Source organism: Hyla sarda, chromosome 11 (assembly GCF_029499605.1).
Source record: "Hyla sarda isolate aHylSar1 chromosome 11, aHylSar1.hap1, whole genome shotgun sequence".
Taxonomy (NCBI): domain Eukaryota; kingdom Metazoa; phylum Chordata; class Amphibia; order Anura; family Hylidae; genus Hyla; species Hyla sarda.
In genome coordinates, this window is record NC_079199.1 from 31,369,637 (window position 1) to 31,388,853 (window position 19,217).

The following is a 19,217-nucleotide window of genomic DNA, read 5'->3' on the forward strand; positions in this document are numbered from 1 at the left end:
GCGTTCGGAACAGTTTGTTCCAAATGCTGAGCAGCAGAATACCCCTTTAAGATGTTGATTTTACCAGAACAAAAATAAATAAATAAATAAATAAAGTTGCACGTTTTGGCACACACCATATTTACCATATTTGTGTTTATTACTCTTTTCCCAATTTAAAAAGTGGTAAAAGTGGGGAGAACAGAAGATGCTGGACAGAAGCTTCCTTCACACATTAAAAATGCTGGACAAAAATATCACGGCATGCCAAGTTTTTTCTTTTCTGGTAAAATAATGGAAACCAGAAGGAATCTCCATTACAGTCAAAGTGTCTCTGGCAGGTGCCACTGGTGTCTGTCATGTTACAGAACTGGCAATGCAGTCATTTTAGCTGTTCTGCTTCAATGAAGGAGCAGAACCCTTTAAACAAAAAAAAAAAGCAGGTGTAAAGCTAGCATTAGGGTCCATTCACACAGCAGAATTTCCGATCCAAATTAAAGCCCATAGACTTCTATGGGATTCTGCACTCACATTCACACAATTTCCGCTTTTGGTATTCCGCCTCAAATTAAAGCCCATAGACTTCTATGGGATTCCGCACTCCCATTCACACTTCTGAATTTCCGCAAGCGGAAATTCAGAAGTGTGAATGGGAGTGCGGAATCCCATAGAAGTCTATGGGCTTTAATTTGAGGCTGAAGTCCACGAGCGGAAATTTTGCGGTGTGAATAGACCCTTAGCCTGGTCATACATTTTGAACACCTGTCAGTCAAGCAATTATACATTTACTCATTTTTTTAGCCTCTGGATGTCAATCAAAAACTTGCATAAAGGATATGGCTGCACAGTAGCTGAAGGTGTTCAGATGGTCTACTGTTGGTAGTTCTGATGCTCACCTATCTTCTATTCTCACTTGTAACCATGAGCGTTAACAATTACTTACACTTGATCTATAACTGGAATGAAATTTATCTAAAAAAAATAAAAAAACATAACAGCTGAAATAATCTAGTCTCCCCACGCTCAGTCACGATTCTGACTAACTTCTAAATAATGCAGACTCTTTCACATTCCTGATCTACATGCTTTATGTTCATTAAAGATGCAAGGAACAGCCTGGAAACCTATGGCTGGGCTCACACCTAGAATTCTGGTCAGTGTTTTTATCCAAAACCAGGCTTGGGTCCAAAACACAGAAAAAAGTTCAAGTCTTTTTCTGTATATCGGTTCCACTCCTGGCTTTAGCTAACATACTAAGAAAAATAATAAGTGTGAACTTGGCCTATATCCCAAGAACCAACTACATTAGCACATTGTATATCATATTAATCATGTTAAAGGGTTACTCCGCACCCCTAGACATCTTATCCCCTATCCAAAGGATAGGGGATAAGATGTCAGATCGCGGGGTTTGCGTTGCTGGGGACCCCCGGGATCTCGGCTGCAGCACCCACCTGTACGGCTTCCACCCCACACCGGCAACGCTGGAGGCTTCGGATCCCGACCACAATGCCGGAAGATCGTGACGTCACGACTCTGCCCCGTGTGACGTCACGCCCCGCCCCATCAATGGAAGTCTATGGGAGGTCCGTCACGCCCCCTCCCATAGACTTGCATTGAGGGGGTGGGGCGTGACGTCACACGGGGCGGAGTCGTGACGGGACGCTCTTCCGCCATTGTGGTCAGGATCCGAAGCCTCCACCGTTGCCGGTGTGAGGTGGAAGCCGTACAGGTGGGTGCTGAAGCCAAGATCCCGGGGGTCCCCAGCAGCGAGACCCCTGCGATCTGACATCTTATCCCCTATCCTTTGGATAGGGGATAAGATGTCTAGGGGTACGGAGTACCCCTTTAATAGACTTGTGTGGACGTGATTGATCACAGCTCACCTCACTATTCTGGATCAGTGCACAACTCCCTAACAATGCATTAGGGTAATATACATCTGCCATAAGGGCATGTTAAAATACAACCTGTCTAGATCAAGTCCACAGTGCAAGAGTTACTATCCCAAGTGAAATGACTCCAACAGACTATTAAAGGGGTATTCCGGCTAAAGACCTCTTATCCCCTATCCAAAGGATCCAATTCTATGCGGGGCTGCTGCTCCAGTCTCAGAAGCCTCTGTGTTTCCGGGACTGGAGACGCGACGCCACGCTACGCCTGCTCCATTCATGCCTATGGGATGGAGCATGAAGGCCGTCACACCCCCTCCCATAGACATGAATGAAGGGGAGCGAGGCGTGAGGAGGGGGTGTGGTGTTACGTCCCGTCTCCAGTCCTGGAAACACAGAGGTTTCTGAGACTGGAGCAGCAGCCCCGCATAGAATGGATTCTTTGGATAGGGGATAAGATGTCTTTGGCCGCAAAACCCCTTAAAACCTCTTTTAAAACCCCCCCAAAAAATGCTGCAATGTTCAGTTATGTAAATTTATCTTCATACCTTGTAGAAAAAACAAAACAAAAAAAAACTAACTCTAAACTCCCACACAACACAGTATATACTAAAAAAAATAAAATAAAATGGAGTCACTGATCAATAAAAAAAAAAATAAAATCGTATATATTTATATTACACAAAAACACATTTAGGGTACGTTCACACGGCAACTCTCATCACACATCGCATTGTGTCTGCTCGTAGTGGCGGATTGCCGCTCCGAGCAGGCACCTGTAAAGGCAGCATACAGCAGTCCTTTAGCGTAATACGCACTGGGGATCCGCTCGTGTGAACGTACCCTAAAAATCTATCTTTTTAATACCTCATATTTTGCAATTGATTTTTTAATGGGTTTTTGAGTAATAATAAAATAAATGATATTTTGTATATATTTAGAGATAAGCGAACTTAAAGTAAATTCGATTCGTCACGAACTTCTCAGCTCGGCAGTTGATGACTTATCCTGCATAAATTAGTTCAGCTTTCAGGTGCTCCGGTGGGATGGAAAAGGTGGATACAGTCCTAGGAAAGAGTCTCCTAGGACTGTATCCACCTTTTCCAGCCCACCGGAGCACCGGAAAGCTGAACTAATTTATGCAGGAAAAGTCATCAACTGCCGAGCCGAGAAGTTCGTGACAAATCGAATTTACTTTAAGTTCGCTCATCTCTATATATATTTCACATAATTGACTCCATTTTTTTTTTAGTACATACCAGTGGTCTCCAACCTGCGGACCTCCAGATGTTGCAAAACTACAACTCCCAGCATGTCCGGACAGCCGTTGGCTGTCCGGGCATGCTGGGAGTTGTAGTTTTGCAACATCTGGAGGTCCGCAGGATGGAGACCACTGGTATATACTATCCCAAGTAGACCATCTTGAAGGGTTGCTTCAATTTGACCAGAATACATAAGTCTGTTGCTCTAGTTTATAATGGTTATGAGAAATTCTTAGAGCTGCCTAAAACAAATAAAGACAACATCTAGAAAATACATTTCATTGGCTGCTCAGATTCTTATTTCAGGGTGTTTAACTGTAGCATGGCAGGAATAATTTAAGAATGGCAAAACGGCAAGAAGTGTAAAGCTAGAGAGAGAGAGATCAGGAGAGCGACATAACTCTGCACGTGTGATGTAGTCTGAGACAGAGGCTAAAGCAGGCTGGAGATTATCCACCATTCTGGGACTGCCTGATGGTGGTAAGATGTGCACAGGTATTTCAATTCAGTTTAAGAATTGGTGCTAAATATTTTTTTTACATATTACAGTGAATCTGTCAGCTGATTATCCTGTCCTAGTCCTATGTAAATACAGAATATTACAGCTACAGATGCATAGTGGGTAAAAAAAGGCAAAAAGATTTGGCTAACTGGAGTACCATGAGTCCACGGTATTTGTTCAGCATTTACATTACCTAAATGGCACAATTTTGGGGGGTCAATTTGGACATGTAACTAATATTTGGCCTTTAAAGGAGTACTCCGGCGCGCATTTTTTTCCTTTTTATCCAGTCCGGGCTGCAAAATAAAAGAAAACACACTTTCTCTTACCTGCCAACGAGCCCCCGGAGTTCCGGTACACTCCGGTACAGGTGTTTGGTCCCTGGGCTGTATTCTTCTTACTTCCTGTTAGCCCGGCACGTCACACGGAGCTTCAGCCTATCACTGGCCGCAGCGATGTCCCGCCTCTGCCAGTGATAGGCTGAAGCTCCATGTGACGTGCCGGGCTAACAGGAAGTAAGAAGAATACAGCCCGGGGACCGAACGCCTGTACCGGAGTGTACCGGAACTCCGGGGGCTCGTTGGCAGGTAAGAGAAAGTGTGTTTTCTTTTATTTTGCAGCCCGGACGGGATAAAAGGAAAAAAGTGCGCGCCGGAGTACTCCTTTAACATAGGAAAGAATATTTAGTCTACAGATCTGCTTTAGGTTGGGCTCACACTGGCATAATATAGATGCCTTTTTGTCCGTATTGGGTGCATTCACATCACAATTTTGCTATACAGTTCCTGTATATGGTTTTGTATAGGAAAACCGTATTTAACCGCATTCAAAGACATCCCATGCAAAAATGTATGCAACAAGAAGCATCCAGTTGTGTACGGTTTTGTGTGTATTTACCGTACACAAAACTGCAGTCCACTATGGTTTTGCGTCCTGTTTAACCGTAAACGTTTTTTGGTTTTGTTTTTTTAACATTTAAGTCAATGAAAAAATGATTGGTCTATGGTGGCATACGGGATACATTTTTTTTTTCTTGCACATGGCAAACCACACCTACTTTTCTTGGGATTTCAATTCAATTTTTTTGCAGAAACTGATGCAACTGGACATCTAAACTAAAAACGCATACGGTTTAAAACTGTATGCAGTATAAATTTATAGCAAATGTTTTGTCAGTTTTTAAAGGGGTTATCCAGGAAAAAAACTTTTTTTTATATATCAACTGGCTCCAGAAAGTTAAACAGATTTGTAAATCACTTCTATTTAAAAATCGTAATCCTTTCAGTACTTATGAGCTGCTGAAGTTGAGTTGTTCTTTTCCGTCTAAGTGCTCTCTGATGACACGTGTCTCGGGAACTGCCCAGTTTAGAATCAAATCCCCATAGAAAACCTCTTCTACTCTGTGCAGTTCCTGAGACAAGCAGAGATGTCAGCAGAGAGCACTGTTGCCAGACAGAAGAAAACTCAGCTTCAGCTGCTGATAATTATTGAAAGGATTAAGATTTTTTTAATTGAAGTCATTTACAAATCTGTTTAACTTTCTGGAGCCAGTTGTGAGGCATATATTTTACAAAAAAAAAAAAAAACTGATGCAAAACAGTATGTAAATCATGATGGGAATACACACTTAGGATGCATTCACATCAGGTTTTTGCTATACAGTTGCCGTATACATTTTCTGTTTAAAAAATGGAGACAACTGTATAGCAAACCATATTTATTGACCACCAATAGAACAACTTACACAAATAGATGTTTCCAGTTGTGTAAGTTTTTGTACAGTTAAATTTTTTTTGTGGCCAGCATTGTACGCAGTTCCCTGGACGGCCGGCTTCGTAGAATGAAACAACATTACTCTAATTTCTAATTCCCGGCCAGTCGGTAGCGGCCAATCAGGGCTCCTGCGCAGGGACGTTCTATTCTTCTTATCACCGACCAGCTTGTCTGCTACCCTGGTTTATCAGCTTGGATGACAATGGGTCTCAGGAGTGATCGGTCACTCAGCCCCTGCACTATTACACCCAACATGAAACAGACTCTTCCCTGTTGGGAGTAGTAGTACAAACGCTACTGCGGAGTCACCACGGTCGCCCGAAGGCTCCCCCAGGCGGGGGGGGAACTACTACTCAAATCATGAAGCAGAGTCTGCTCCATGATGGGTGTAGTAGTACCCTTCCGGCTGCAGGTGTCTGCGGGGGCTGTGAAATGGCTTTTTCCCCATTATAAAAACGGTATACGTTTTTTTTTTTATAGTATACAATTTTGCATACGGTTTTCTCAATTTTTTGTTTCCCGTTTTTGAAAAAAAAAAATGATACAAAACCACATTGCTAAATCATGATGTGAATGTAGCCTTACAGATGCACAGACCCAACTGCAGGTCTGATGGCCAGTACTAAGGCTGCATTCACACCACGTTTTTGCCATACAGTTCCCGTATCAGGTTTTTGAGGAAAAACGGATTCCTCAAAACCTGACTTAGGCTGGGTTCACACCACGTTTAGTTAAATACGGTTCCCGTATACGGCTGGGAGGAGGGGGGCGGGTCTTAATCGCGGCGCCCGCACTCAACCGTATTCGGGAACCGTATTTAATGTATGTCTATGAGCCGACCGGAGTGAACCGCAGTCTCCGGTCGGCTTAGTTTCCGGCCGTATGCGGTGTCCCGACCGCAGGCAAAAATGTGGTCGACCGCGTTTTTGCCTGTGGTCGGGAAACCGCATATGGCCGAAAACGAAGCCGACCGGAAGCTGCGGTTCACTCCGGTCGGCCCATAGACATGCATTAAATACGGTGCGGGCGCCGCATTTAAGCCCCGCCCCCATCCTCCCAGCAGTATACGGGAACCGTATTTAACAAAACGTGGTGTGAACCCAGCCTAAACTGTATCAAAACGTGTGTACAAATTTTAACCCGTATACGGTTTGAAAACTGACATCCGGTTGCATCCGTTTAAGAAAAAAACGTATACGTTTTTAACTTTTCACTCCATTTTGAATAAAGTTTTACTTGTTTGATTGAAATTCCAAGAAAAAAAATTGTGCAAAGTCAAAAACGGTATGGTGAAAACCGTATGGAACTGTATACACATTTAATACAGTTTTTCAACCGGACCTAAAACCGTGGTAGACTACGGTTTTGGGTACAGGAAGAAAAACCTGACAAAACCGTACAGGATGCAAAACGGACACAACCTGATGCATCTTTTAGCATACGGTTTTCAATGGTGAGTCAATGCATACGTTATCCAATACGGTTCCGTACGGTTTTCACATAGAAAACGTATACGGGAACTGTATTGCAAAAACGTGGTGTGAATGCACCCTAACATTTGTCCGGTCAGGTTAGTAGATGCACTGTCAGGTGGGGATGTGCAGCCATAATACAGAAAACAATACAGGCCATAAGCTACCAAATGACTCTATTACACTACCACTTGAATAAAGTGACAGCGGTGGCAGGATAGCGCTTTGCTGCGTTGTCTCCCATCACATCTTATTTCTTCCCCTAGAGGCTGCATTGCCAACTACTGACTATACCAGTGGTCTCCAACCTGCGGACCTCCAGATGTTGCAAAAACTACAACTCCCAGCATGCCCGGACAGCCAACGGCTGTCCGGGCATGCTGGGAGTTGTAGTTTTGCACCATCTGGAGGTCCGCAGGTTGGAGACCACTGGACTATACTATATAAAAAGCCAAACACTTGTGCAGTTGTGCAGCACTCTCCTGCATACACAGTTAAATCGTTCAGCTATTGTCAGTGGTCACAGCCATCAGGATCTCCCTACCCTTAAAAGGATATAGATGGTATGTTCTAGCACTAAGGTTTTAAAAGGGGTATTCCAGGAAAAAAAAATTGTTTTCATATCAACTGGCTCAAGAAAGTTAAACAGATTTGTAAATTACATCTATAAAAAAAAAAATATATATATATATATATATATATATATATATATATATATATATATATATATATATATATATATATTAATCCTTCCAGTACTTATTAGCTTCTGAAGTTGGGTTGTTCTTTTCTGACAACAGTGCTCTCTGCTGACACCTCTGCTTGTCTCAGGAACTGCCCAGGGTAGGAGCAAATCCCCATAGCAAACCTCTAATGCTTCAGACAGTTCCCGAGACAAGCAGATAGAAAAGAACAACTAAACTTCAGCAGCTGATAACCACTGGAAGGATTAAGATTTTTTTTAATAGAAGTAATTTACAAATCTGTTTAACTTTCTGGAGCCAGTTGATATAAAAAAAAAAAATTCCTGGATAACCCCTTTAATGTCTGTACTGAGGAGAAAAAAAACATCTTAAACCAATTATTAAAAAGGATAAAATATATGACCAGTAACCAAACATGTGCCATCCACCCTCCCCGTGCCCCTTAACTGGGCAGAGAAACCAATTTTGGCGGCCACAATAGTATTAAAGGGGTACTTTTTTTTCTTTTTTTAAATCAACTGGTGCCAGAAAGTTAAACAGATTTGTAAATTACTTCTAAAAAAAAATCTTAATCCTTCCTGTACTTATTAGCTGCTGAATACTACAGTGAAAATTCTTTTCAGTTTGAAACAGAGCTCTCTGCTGACATCATGAGCACAGTGCTCTCTGCTGACATCTCTGTCCATTTTAGGAACTGTCCAGAGTAAAAGGAAATCCCCATAGCAAACATATGCTGTTCTGGACAGAGATGTCAGCAGAGAGCACTGTGGTCATGATGTCAGCAAAGAGCTCTGTGTTTTAAAAAGAAAAGAATTTCCGCTGTAGTATTCAGCAGCTAATAAGTACAGGAAGGATTAAGATTTTTTTTTAATATAAGTAATTTACAAATCTGTTTAACTTTCTGGCACCAGTTGATTAAAAAAAAAATAACACGTTTTTCACCGGAGTACCCCTTTAACTATTAATTAAGCTGGGAAAGATACTATCCAGTTAAAAGGAAGAGGACAACTGAAGGATTTATTTTCGTTGGTGATATTTTTTTTATTTTTATTTTTTTATAATTTAGAGGTTAGGAAGGAACTGCAAACCCATGCAGATCACATGCTCATTGTGTCATGCAGAGAAAGCCAAAAGAGATAGGGAGAAGGGTTCAAAGCAAGACATATATATTTTACGGTATTAGGAAGACAGGTAAGAGGGGGGGGGGGGATGGGGGAGCAAGCTCACGGTAATGGTTAAAAGCCTGCAGCATGCCGTATGATGGAACTTGGAATACCATACCTGAGGGGTGATCCAATGAGCGATGCGGGAGGAGTGGGATTACTCCCTGCATTGTGCCTGCGCCGAACAGCCTGGCGCCTAAATGTGCTGCGTTCACGACGAAATGTTACAGTCTCCTCACTGGTGTGTGCTGCAGCAGCAAGACAGAGACTTTAGGTGAAAAATCAAACAACTAGCTGATATAACTATCCAATATATTAACTCTAGGACCCATGATTTCAGAGACCCTTCCCATCTCTAGGTGTTTCTAATTCCCTGTGCACTAGACTTTAGTTAAGGAATAACAAAGATAAAATGACATCAAAAGAAGAAATAAAAATGAACATGAGGTAGAAAGGACAAAACATAAATGGCACCTACACTGGAGGTTTACAGGAGTTAAAGGGGTATTCCAGGAAAAAAAACTTTATATATATATCAACTGGCTCCAGAAAGTTCAACAGATTGTAAATTACTTCTATTAAAAAATTCTTAATCCTTTCAGTACTTATGAGCTGCTGAAGTTGAGTTGTTCTTTTCTGTCTAAGGCTAGGTTCAGACTACGGAATTTCCGCCTGCAATTCCTCTTTGAAATTGCAGGCGGAAATTCCGCTTGCTAAAATTTATAGTGTAGTGAATGGGTTTCCGTTCACAAATTCACACTTCGGAATTTGTGAAGCGGAATTTGTGAACGGAAAATCCGCTTGGAAATTTCCGCCTGAAGAAAGGGGTTGCTCTTTCCTCAGGCGGAAATCCGCGCGGTACACATTGCAGTCTATTGGAGACTGCAGTGTCCGCGCGGTCCTAGCGCCGACTGATTCAGTCAGCGCCGGCCACACTCTGACTCAGAAATTCCGTAGTCTGAACCTAGCCTTAGTGCTCCCTGATGACACCTGTCTCGGGAACCGCCCAGTTTAGAAGAAAATCCCCATAGAAAACCTCTTCTACTCTGTGCAGTTCCCAAGACAAGCAGAGATGTCAGCAGAGAGCACTGTTGCCAGACAGAAAAGAACAACTCCACTTCAGCAGCTGATAATTATTGGAAGGATTAAGATTTTTAAATAGAAGTAATTTACAAATCTGTTTAACTTTCTGGAGCAAGCGAATATTTTTTAAAAAAATAAGTTTTTTTTCCTGGAATACCCCTTTAAAAGGGGTAATCCCATCTCAACTGTACTTTAATATTTTTGCAAATACATTAATGTAGCAAACTTGCCTCCTTCCGCTGACATTCCCGCTCCTTTTCTCCCCTTCTTGACAGCTAGATGTCTAGGTTACCGAGCACCGCCCCACTCCTGAAGCTGTAATCAGCAACCTAGACAACAAGCTCTCAACAGGGGAGGAAAGGAGAAGGAACATCGGGGGGACACAGGCACGCATGCTAAATGAATGTATTCGCAAAAATATTCAACTGGACATGCTTTACGAGTTTAACTACTCAAGTTGAGATGGGGATATCCCTTTAAGAAATCTTCTTTGATCTAACATGCGGTAATACTCTAAGAAACATTATGACTGGCACAAGCATGTACGGAGCAAGCAGGAAAATCATTTGGAAATCGTGTCACTATTTAAAGGAAACTTCTCCTGTAAGAAAAATGTAGTCTAGTCTGCAGGCATCGTGTAATAGAGCAGGAGGAACTGAACAGGTTAATAAATAGCTTTGTTCTAGTAAAATATGACATTAAAGGGGTTATCCAGAAAAAACTTTTTTTTATATATATCAACTGGCTCCAGAAAGTTAAACAGATTTTGTAAATTACTTCTATTAAAAAAATCTTAATCCTTTCAGTAATTATGAGCTTCTGAAGTTAAGGTTGTTCTTTTCTGTCTAAGTGCTCTCTGATGACACCTGTCTCGGGAACTGCCCACTTTAGAAGAGGTTTGCTATGGGGATTTGCTTCTCAACTAGGCGGTTCCCGAGACACGTGTCATCAGAGAGCACTTAGAAAGAAAAGAACAACTCAACTTCAGAAGCTCATTAGTACTGAAAGGATTAAGATTTTTTTAATAGAAGTAATTTACAAATCTGTTTATCTTTCTGGAGCCAGTTGAGATATATATATATATATATATATTTATTATAAAAAGTTTTTTCCTGGAATACCCCTTTAATTCATGCACATTTATAATAATTCTGGGTTAGGCTGGGTTCACACTACGTTTTGTCCCATACGAGAGCGCATACGGCAGGGGGGAGCTAAAAGCTCGCGCTCCCGTATGCGCTCCCGTATGCCATTCATTTCAATGAGCCTACCGGAGTGAAACGTTCGGTCCGGTCGGCTCATTTTTGCGCCGTATGCGCTTTTACAACCGGACCTAAAACCGTGGTTGACCACAGTTTTAGGTCCGGTTGTAAAAGCGCATACGGCGCAAAAATGAGCCGACCGGACCGAACGTTTCACTCCGGTCAGCTCATTGAAATGAATGGCATACGGGAGCGCATACGGTCACATACGGGAGCGCGAGCTTTTAGCTCCCCCCTGCCGTATGCGCTCCCGTATGGGACAAAACGTAGTGTGAACCCAGCCTTAGGTAGTCAAGTAGGTGGTGCTTGTCAGTGACTGACAGTTGTCTTTATATAGAGAGAAAGCTGTCACCAAGTAGGAACACCTACTTGACTAACCAGAGATTCCTGTGACTAAATTACTAGTTATCTTGGGACTATATATAAATCTGCTCAGGTCCTTAGGCTCTATACCAGTGGTCTTCAACCTGCGGACCTCCAGATGTTGCAAAACTACAACTCCCAGCATGCCCGGACAGCCAACGGCTGTCCGGGCATGCTGGGAGTTGTAGTTTTGCAACATCTGGAGGTCTGCCGGTTGGAGCCCACTGCTCTATACCATGATGCCCGCAGATTAGACCAAATTTTAGTGAGACAAATTTCCTTTCCTGTAAATAACATAAGAACTTGACTGCTGCAGTTCTATACATTAAAGGAGTACTCCGGAGGATGTAAAAAGGCTTTCGAATCAACTGGTGCCAGAAAGTTATACAGATTTGTATAACTTTTATACTTCTATTTAAAATTGTAAGCCTTCCAGTACTTATTAGTTGCTGTATGCTACAGAGGAAGTTGCGTTGTTCTTTCCAGCCTGACCACACTGCTCTCTGCTGACACCTCTGTCCGTTTCTGGAACTGCCCAGAGCAGGTGCAAATCCTCATAGTAGGGATCGACTTATCGATCATCGGTTTGGCTGATATTAATCGGCAGATATTCACGATTTTGGACGTTATCGGCAATTACCTTGCCAATAATCCCATAATGCCCCGGCATCGCTGTGGGGGGTGGGTGGATAAATAGCCGATAAATTATACCGGAAAATCGGTATAAATTATCGGCCTTAAAGGGGTACTCCAGTGCTTAGACATCTTATCCCCTATCCAAAGGATAGGGGATAAGATGCCTGATCGCGGGAGTCCTGCCACTGGGGACCCCGGGGATCATGCACGCAGCACCCCGTTTGTAATCAGGCCCCGGAGCGTTTTCACTCCGGGATTGATTACCGGCGACTACAGGGCGGGCGGCGTGTGACGTCACGCCTCCGCCCCCGTGTGATGTCACGCTCCGCCCCTCAATGCAAGCCTATGGGAGGGGGCGAGATAGCTGTCGGTATCGGCCCTAAAAAAATCGGTATCGGTCTATCCCTACCTCATAGCAAACCTCTCCTGTTCTGACAGTTCCTGACACAGACTGAGGTGGCAGCAGAGAGCACTGTGGTCAGACTGGAAAGGACCACACAACTTCCTCTGGAGCATACAGCAGCTGAAAAGTACTAAAAAGGTTTAAGATTTTTGAATAAATATAATATACCAGTTACCTGTTGATTTGAAAACTTTTTTTCTTCCTCCAGAGTACCCCTTTAAATCATGTGTTCAATGCAACATATTAATACAAAGTAAACATAAAGTGTGATAAAATAATGTGACTGGGTAGGGGAAGCAGCAGGGGATCAAAAACAGACTGTACAAGTGAACATGTACCACACTAGACAAGTGCCACATGTGAACGAGCCCCAATTTATACCTGTATTGGTGAAAGATCTGTTTTGCTCCAAATGGCCGGGTGCCTGCAGCTATAACTAGTAGGAATATGGGAGATTACCGTATACTGTTTATACACAGAACTCAATATATAACAGTATACAGTAACATCCTGAACTCACTCTAGTGGCGACTGTAGGAAATTTGTAATTCTCATTAAAAACACTTATTTTTTCTAATAACGGAATCCAAACTTTCCTATGGCACAAAGGATACAGCTTTTAAATGCTCTGTTCAACCAGCCCAAAGAAAGCAACATCTTTGAATATGTAAAAACTAAAAAGTACAGGCATTTAAAGGGGTACTCTCGTGGAAATTTTTTATTTATTTTTTGTTTAAATCAACTGGTGCCAGAAAGTTATACAGATTTGTAAATCACTTCTATTAAAAAAATCTTAATCCTTCCAGTACTTTTTAGGGGCTGTATACTAAAGAGAAATCCAAAATAGAAATGCATTTTCTCTGATGTCATGACCACAGTGCTCTCTGCTGACCTCTGCTGTCCATAGCAGCATATGTTTGCTATGGGGATTTTTTTTTTTCCCTGTCCTGGACAGTTCCTAAAATGGACAACAGAGGTCAAAAGAGAGCACTGTGGTCATGACATCAGAGGAAATGCATTTTTTTTTTTAAATTTCTCTTTAACTTAAAGCCCCTAAAAAGTACTGGAAGGATTAAGATTTTTTAATAGAAGTGATTTACAAATCTGTTTAACTTTCTGGCACCAGTTGATTTAAAAAATAAAATAAAAAAACACGTTTTCCACAGGAGTACCCCTTTAACAAGGTAAAATTGCATTACTTAGGTTTTCACACTAAAATAATTTATCACGTATTTGCCCCCCCCCCCCCCCCAAGTAATCACATGCCCCGTGTATGACCACTTCCAGTACACTGCCACTCGTCATGAAACCACTAGGGCAGTGGTCTCCTACCTGCGGACCTCCAGAAGTTGCAAAACTACAACTCCCAGCATGCCCGGACAGCCAACGGCTGTCCGGGCATGCTGGGAGTTGTAGTTTTGCAACATCTGGAGGTCAGCAGGTTGGAGACCACCGCACTAGGGGGTAGGACAGTTGGAATCTAAATATATGCAATACATGACTTTAGTGGGAAAACCCTGTTTAAAAAGGAAAAAATGTACATTTAAGTAGAAGTTATGCTCTTTGTGAGGGTTTGACTAGGATAAATTTAGTCGTTTTCCAATCACTGTAAATCATTGTGGAACACAGCAAAGCTGGCCCTGACTAGATTAAAGGGGTATTCCAGGAGAAAACTTTTTTTATATATCAACTGACTCCAGAAAGTTTAACAGATTTGTAAATTACTTCTATTAAAAAAAATCTTAATCCTTCCAATAATTACCAGCTGCTGAAGTGGAGTTGTTCTTTTCTGTCTGGCAACAGTGCTCTCTGCTGACATCTCTGCTTGTCTCGGGAACTGCACAGAGTAGAAGAGGTTTGCTATGGGGATTTGCTTTTACTCTGGACAGTTCCCGCGACAGGTGTCATCATAGAGCACTTAGACAGAAAAGAACAACTCAACTTCAGCAGCTCATAAGTACTGAAAGGATTAAGATTTTTTTTTTAATAGAAGTAATTTACAAATCTGTTTAACTTTCTGGAGCCAGTTGATATATAAATGTATTTATTTTTTTCCTGGATAACCCCTTTAAACTACAAGGCAAAATGGAAATCATAGCATATATAATTATATGCTGCAGATTAATCAGCATGTTTCTCTACATAAAATATGCATCCAGTACTGTGGATTGTATGCTGTGTCCATGTGTTATATTAAAAAAATTAAAATAAAGTGAATATAAAAAGTTGTGATAACCCACAATTTCTTAATGTGGAAGCCAAAGCATTTACGCTACTTGAAGTAGGAAACCAGGGTAAAAAGAGTCAAATCAAAAATAAATAAATACCGCCTACACAACACAATGCCCTGGTATTGTAATTAGAGATGAGCAAACTTACAGTAAATTTGATTCGTCACGAACTTCTCGGCTCGGCAGTTGACTTATCCTGCATAAATTAGTTCAGCCTTCAGGTGCTCCGGTGGGCTGGAAAAGGTGGATACAGTCCTAGGAAAGAGTCTCCTAGGACTGTATCCACCTTTTCCAGCCAACGGGAGCACCTGAAAGCTGAACTCATTTATGCAGGATAAGTCATCAACTGCCGAGCCGAGAAGTTTGTGACGAATCGAATTTACTGTAAATTCGCTCATCGCTACTGGGCGGTATACCGGTTCATACCGAATACTGAAATTTCTGTGCTGCACAATATGAATTTTAACCTATACCGCAATACCGGTTTGGCCCCTCCCCCTCCGGAATGAATGAATTATCAGCCGCAGCATGCTGTCCCCACATCGGGGAACAAATCATATGTGACCCGCGAGCGCTGTTCTGCCCCCCCCTCCCCCAATTAATTATTAGCCCAGCGCTGTCCCCATCGGTATACTACTCACATATGTCACCTGCAAGCGTCTTCCTGTTTGTTGCGGCCGAAGGTGCTGACACTCTATACCAGTGGTCTTCAACCTCCAGATGTTGCAAAACTACAACTCCCAGCATGCCCGGACAGCCGTTGGCTGTCCGGGCATGCTGGGAGTTGTAGTTTTGCAACATCTGGAGATCTGCAGGTTGAAGACCACTGTTCTATACTGTTTCCCTATGCCCGGGCTGCAAAAGGTAAACAAAATAAACTAACTCACCTTCCCCGTCGGTCCGGACCTGCTTCCTAGGGAATGGAATGTCGGACAGCCGTCAGCCTATCACCGGCCGCAGCGATGTTCCGCCTCGGCCGGTGATGGGCTGAGCCCACTGTCATTTAAGAAGCCAGCTTCTTACATGACAGTGGGCTCAGCCCATCACCGGCCGAGGCGGAACATCGCTGCGGCCGGTGATAGGCTGACGGCTGTCCGACATTCCCATCCCCAGCAAGAGCGTAAGGCCGACGTAGGAACATGCGTCACAGTTTATTTTTGTTTACCTTTTGCAGCCCGGGAATTGGGATACAGCTATAGAGTGTCAGTGCTGGCAGCCGCAACAAACAGGAGGACGAGGAGGGCAGCGCTTGGGGGTCACGTGAGTATTTACCCTGAAGGGGACAGCGCAGCGCTGGGCTAATAATAATTAAAAAAAAAATAATAATTTTTGTGGGGGGGGGGGGGGGTGGTGGTTAGGGTTGAGTGTCTGATCGTGGGGGCTCCGACCCCCCCCCCCCATCTCTTGCTTGGCGCCCCAGCTCTCTGCATAAACGGTGCAGTGGTTGACACGCTCCCTCCTTGCATCTCGATGTGAGAGGCAGAGATACAGCATTCATGTATCTCTGGCTCTCCCATAGAAATACATGAAGGGGGATTGTGGACAACCGATTCACGCAGGGGTCGACAGTCTCCTTGCACATAGCGGAGGTCGCTCAGTGGACAAGGAGAGCTGGGCACCCTGCAGGAGATCGCAGGGGGTCCCAGAGGTCTGACCCCCACGATCAGACACTTATCCTGTGGATAAGGGATAAGCGGTCCTGCTCGGTATACGAATAGTCAATTAACGCATGTACAGTTTTTATGGGACTTGCTCTTGTTTAGGATTAACCCAATATCGAAACATGGGAAGGTCAAACATCATGAGACTGCCTTTTATCTGATTTCCCCCCCCCCCCATAAAAAACCAAAAAATAAAAAACACAGTCATCGCACGTACATAAAACAAAAATATGATTATTTGACATAAAACTGATTTAAGAATCAAACAGGAGACATATCTTAAAATAGAATTGTCAAAGGGGTTTTTATGGAATTTCTTATTGATGGCCTATGGTAAGGACTTGTGGTAATATAGAGAAAAAGAGAAGACCGCGAACGGCGCCTCGTGTATTACCCTTGGGATAGATGAAGAATAGTGTAGCACCTTATAGGTGGCCGCTCACCTTGAAGTAGAAGATTTATAGCATATCACCTCTGATAGAGGTATAGATACTGATCTGATGAAGAGGGGGTTACCCTCGAAACGCGTCATCTGTAATTTTATTATTTTTAAATATGATCCCTGCAAGGATCTTTTACTATTAATCTCTGCTTATGGTGTTTGAGCAAGCAGCGCCTGGAATCTGCTGGTCCCTTTTCTTCTATACTCTTCGTATGGTAAGGACTGGCCATCAGTATCTGATAAGTGGGAGTACTTTCACTTCAATAATAGCCGAGGTGTATCCCAGCACTGCCACATGGCTACTATGTATGTTGTCGTTTGCAATTTTTGTTTTTGTTGAATAGTGTAGGTGTATAAGGCTACTATTTTAGCCAACAGCTGTTTGCTGGGGGTGCCATGTACAGTGTTCCCACCAGTCAGATACGGATGGCCTACCCTGAAGATAGGCCATCATTTAAAACTTCTAAAAAACCCTTTTATTAAAGAGTGAACCAAACAAACATACTTGAGCTCAGTGTAGAGGTAAACCAAGCAAGCAAAACGTCAGCAAAGTTTGAAACAAGAGCTATGTAGAAAATGTCTACATATTGTACAGCCATCTATTTTTTATAAATATTGTGATACAGTGGTCCCTCAAGTTACAATATTAATCGGTTCCAGGATGACCATTGTATGTTGAAACCATTGTATGTTGAGACCAGAACTCTATGGAAACCTGGTAATTGGTTCTGAAGCCACCAAAATGTCATCCGAAAATAGGAAAAAGTGAGAATTAAAGAAAAATAAGTAGATAACTAATATAGATAAAGCAAATTCTTACATATAAAAGTAAGAAAGATCTGCTGGGAGCTGTAAATCACTGTCTATGTCAGTGTTTCCCAAGCAGGGAGCCTCCAGCTGTTACAAAACTACGACTCCCAGCATGCCCGGACAGCCAAAGGCTGTCCGGGCATGCTGGGAATTGTCGTTTTGCAACCGCTGGGGGCACCCTGCTTGGGAAACACTGGTCTATGTAGAGGACAGGAGCTTCTTCAGGGTCCTGTACAGAACACGCAATGTCCTAAAAAGGTAACATGGAGTCGCCCTCACCTGGTGTCCAAAGGAGCAGGTAACCCTGGTACAGGTAAAAAGTACAGAACATGTAATACCAGCCTGTACTGTAGGGAGGCGCTACCAGACATCAGTCAGTGCATACGCTTCAGTAATACAGGTGTTTTACCAGTAAATTGCCCATTCTGATTGGTCAGTTCTTCCGGCCATTGACACGTTTCACAGATCTGGACTGTCCGTAACATTGTATGTTGAGTCTGGTTTCAACTTACAATGGTCTTTTCTGGACCACTGTATGTTGAAACTATTGTATGTTGAGGCCATTGTAAGTTGAGGGATCACTGTACATTAAAAACCTTGCAGATTCCAAATTTGTTCTTTTGGCTTTTAGGGCTCGTCCACACTGCAAACATTCAACTAGCGGAATTCTGCTTTCTGCATAGTCTCGTTGTTTTCAATAGGATTCTGGTGCTCTGTACATACTGCTGAATTTACTTGCGTCCGCCCACAGAACGAACACGTTCATTGTTGTCTATGAGAGAGAGAGCGCCTGAGCGGTCCTACAGCTGATTATTTCGGCGGCGCCTGCTGCAAGCGGAATTCTGACAGCTGAATGTCCACAGTGTAGAAGAGGCCTTTTCCTTCAGAGGTATTCCAGACTTAAAAAAAAAAAAAAAATCAACAATAATAAGGCTAAGTATCCACTTGGTTTTTTTCTGGCAGTTTTTGAGCCAAAGTCAGAAGTGGATCCATAAGTGAGGAGAAGTATAAGTTTTTCCTTTAAATGTCCTATTCCTTTTGAATACACTTCTGGCTGTGGCTCAAAAACTGCAGTGGCAGTTAGAGATGAGCGAACTTACAGTAAATTCGAATCGTCACGAACTTCTCCGCTCGGCAGTTGATGACTTTTCCTGCATAAATTAGTTCAGCTTTCCGGTGCTCCGGTGGGCTGGAAAAGGTGGATACATTCCTAGGAAAGAGTCTCCTAGGACTGTATCCACCTTTTCCAGCCCACCGGAGCACCTGAAAGCTGAACTCATTTATGCAGGAAAAGTCATCAACTGCCGAGCCGAGAAGTTCGTGTCGAATCTAATTTACCATACGTTCGCTCATCTCTAGTGGCAGCATTCCAAAAACTGCCAGAAAAAAAAAAAAAACAAGTGGAAACTAAGCCTTAATCATATTATTTTTATTATAAATAATAAATAATAGAAATGTTAATAAGAACAATCATTTTTATTAAGTGGAAATAAAATAGGGAAACCTAACCCAACCTCCTGGGTGCTAGGATAGTATAGGTTTTTTTTTTAATGTTTTTTTTAAATTTTCTCCCAGCTAT

At 42.6% G+C, this 19,217-nt stretch overlaps 1 protein-coding gene across 8 annotated transcripts in view; it reads right to left on the reverse strand.

Moving 5' to 3' along the window:
- PCNX1 (pecanex 1) overlaps window positions 1-19,217 on the reverse strand; it is a 128,212-nt gene that overhangs the window by 66,666 nt on the left and 42,329 nt on the right. For 6 of the 8 annotated variants that reach the window (XM_056546967.1, XM_056546969.1, XM_056546961.1 and 3 more), the window contains exon 7: window positions 8,866-8,995. The exons of the other annotated variants lie outside the window; for them this stretch is intronic. In XM_056546967.1, coding sequence (XP_056402942.1) covers window positions 8,866-8,995 — 130 coding nt within the window. The remainder of the gene's footprint in view (window positions 1-8,865; window positions 8,996-19,217) is intronic. 8 annotated transcript variants of the gene reach the window in all.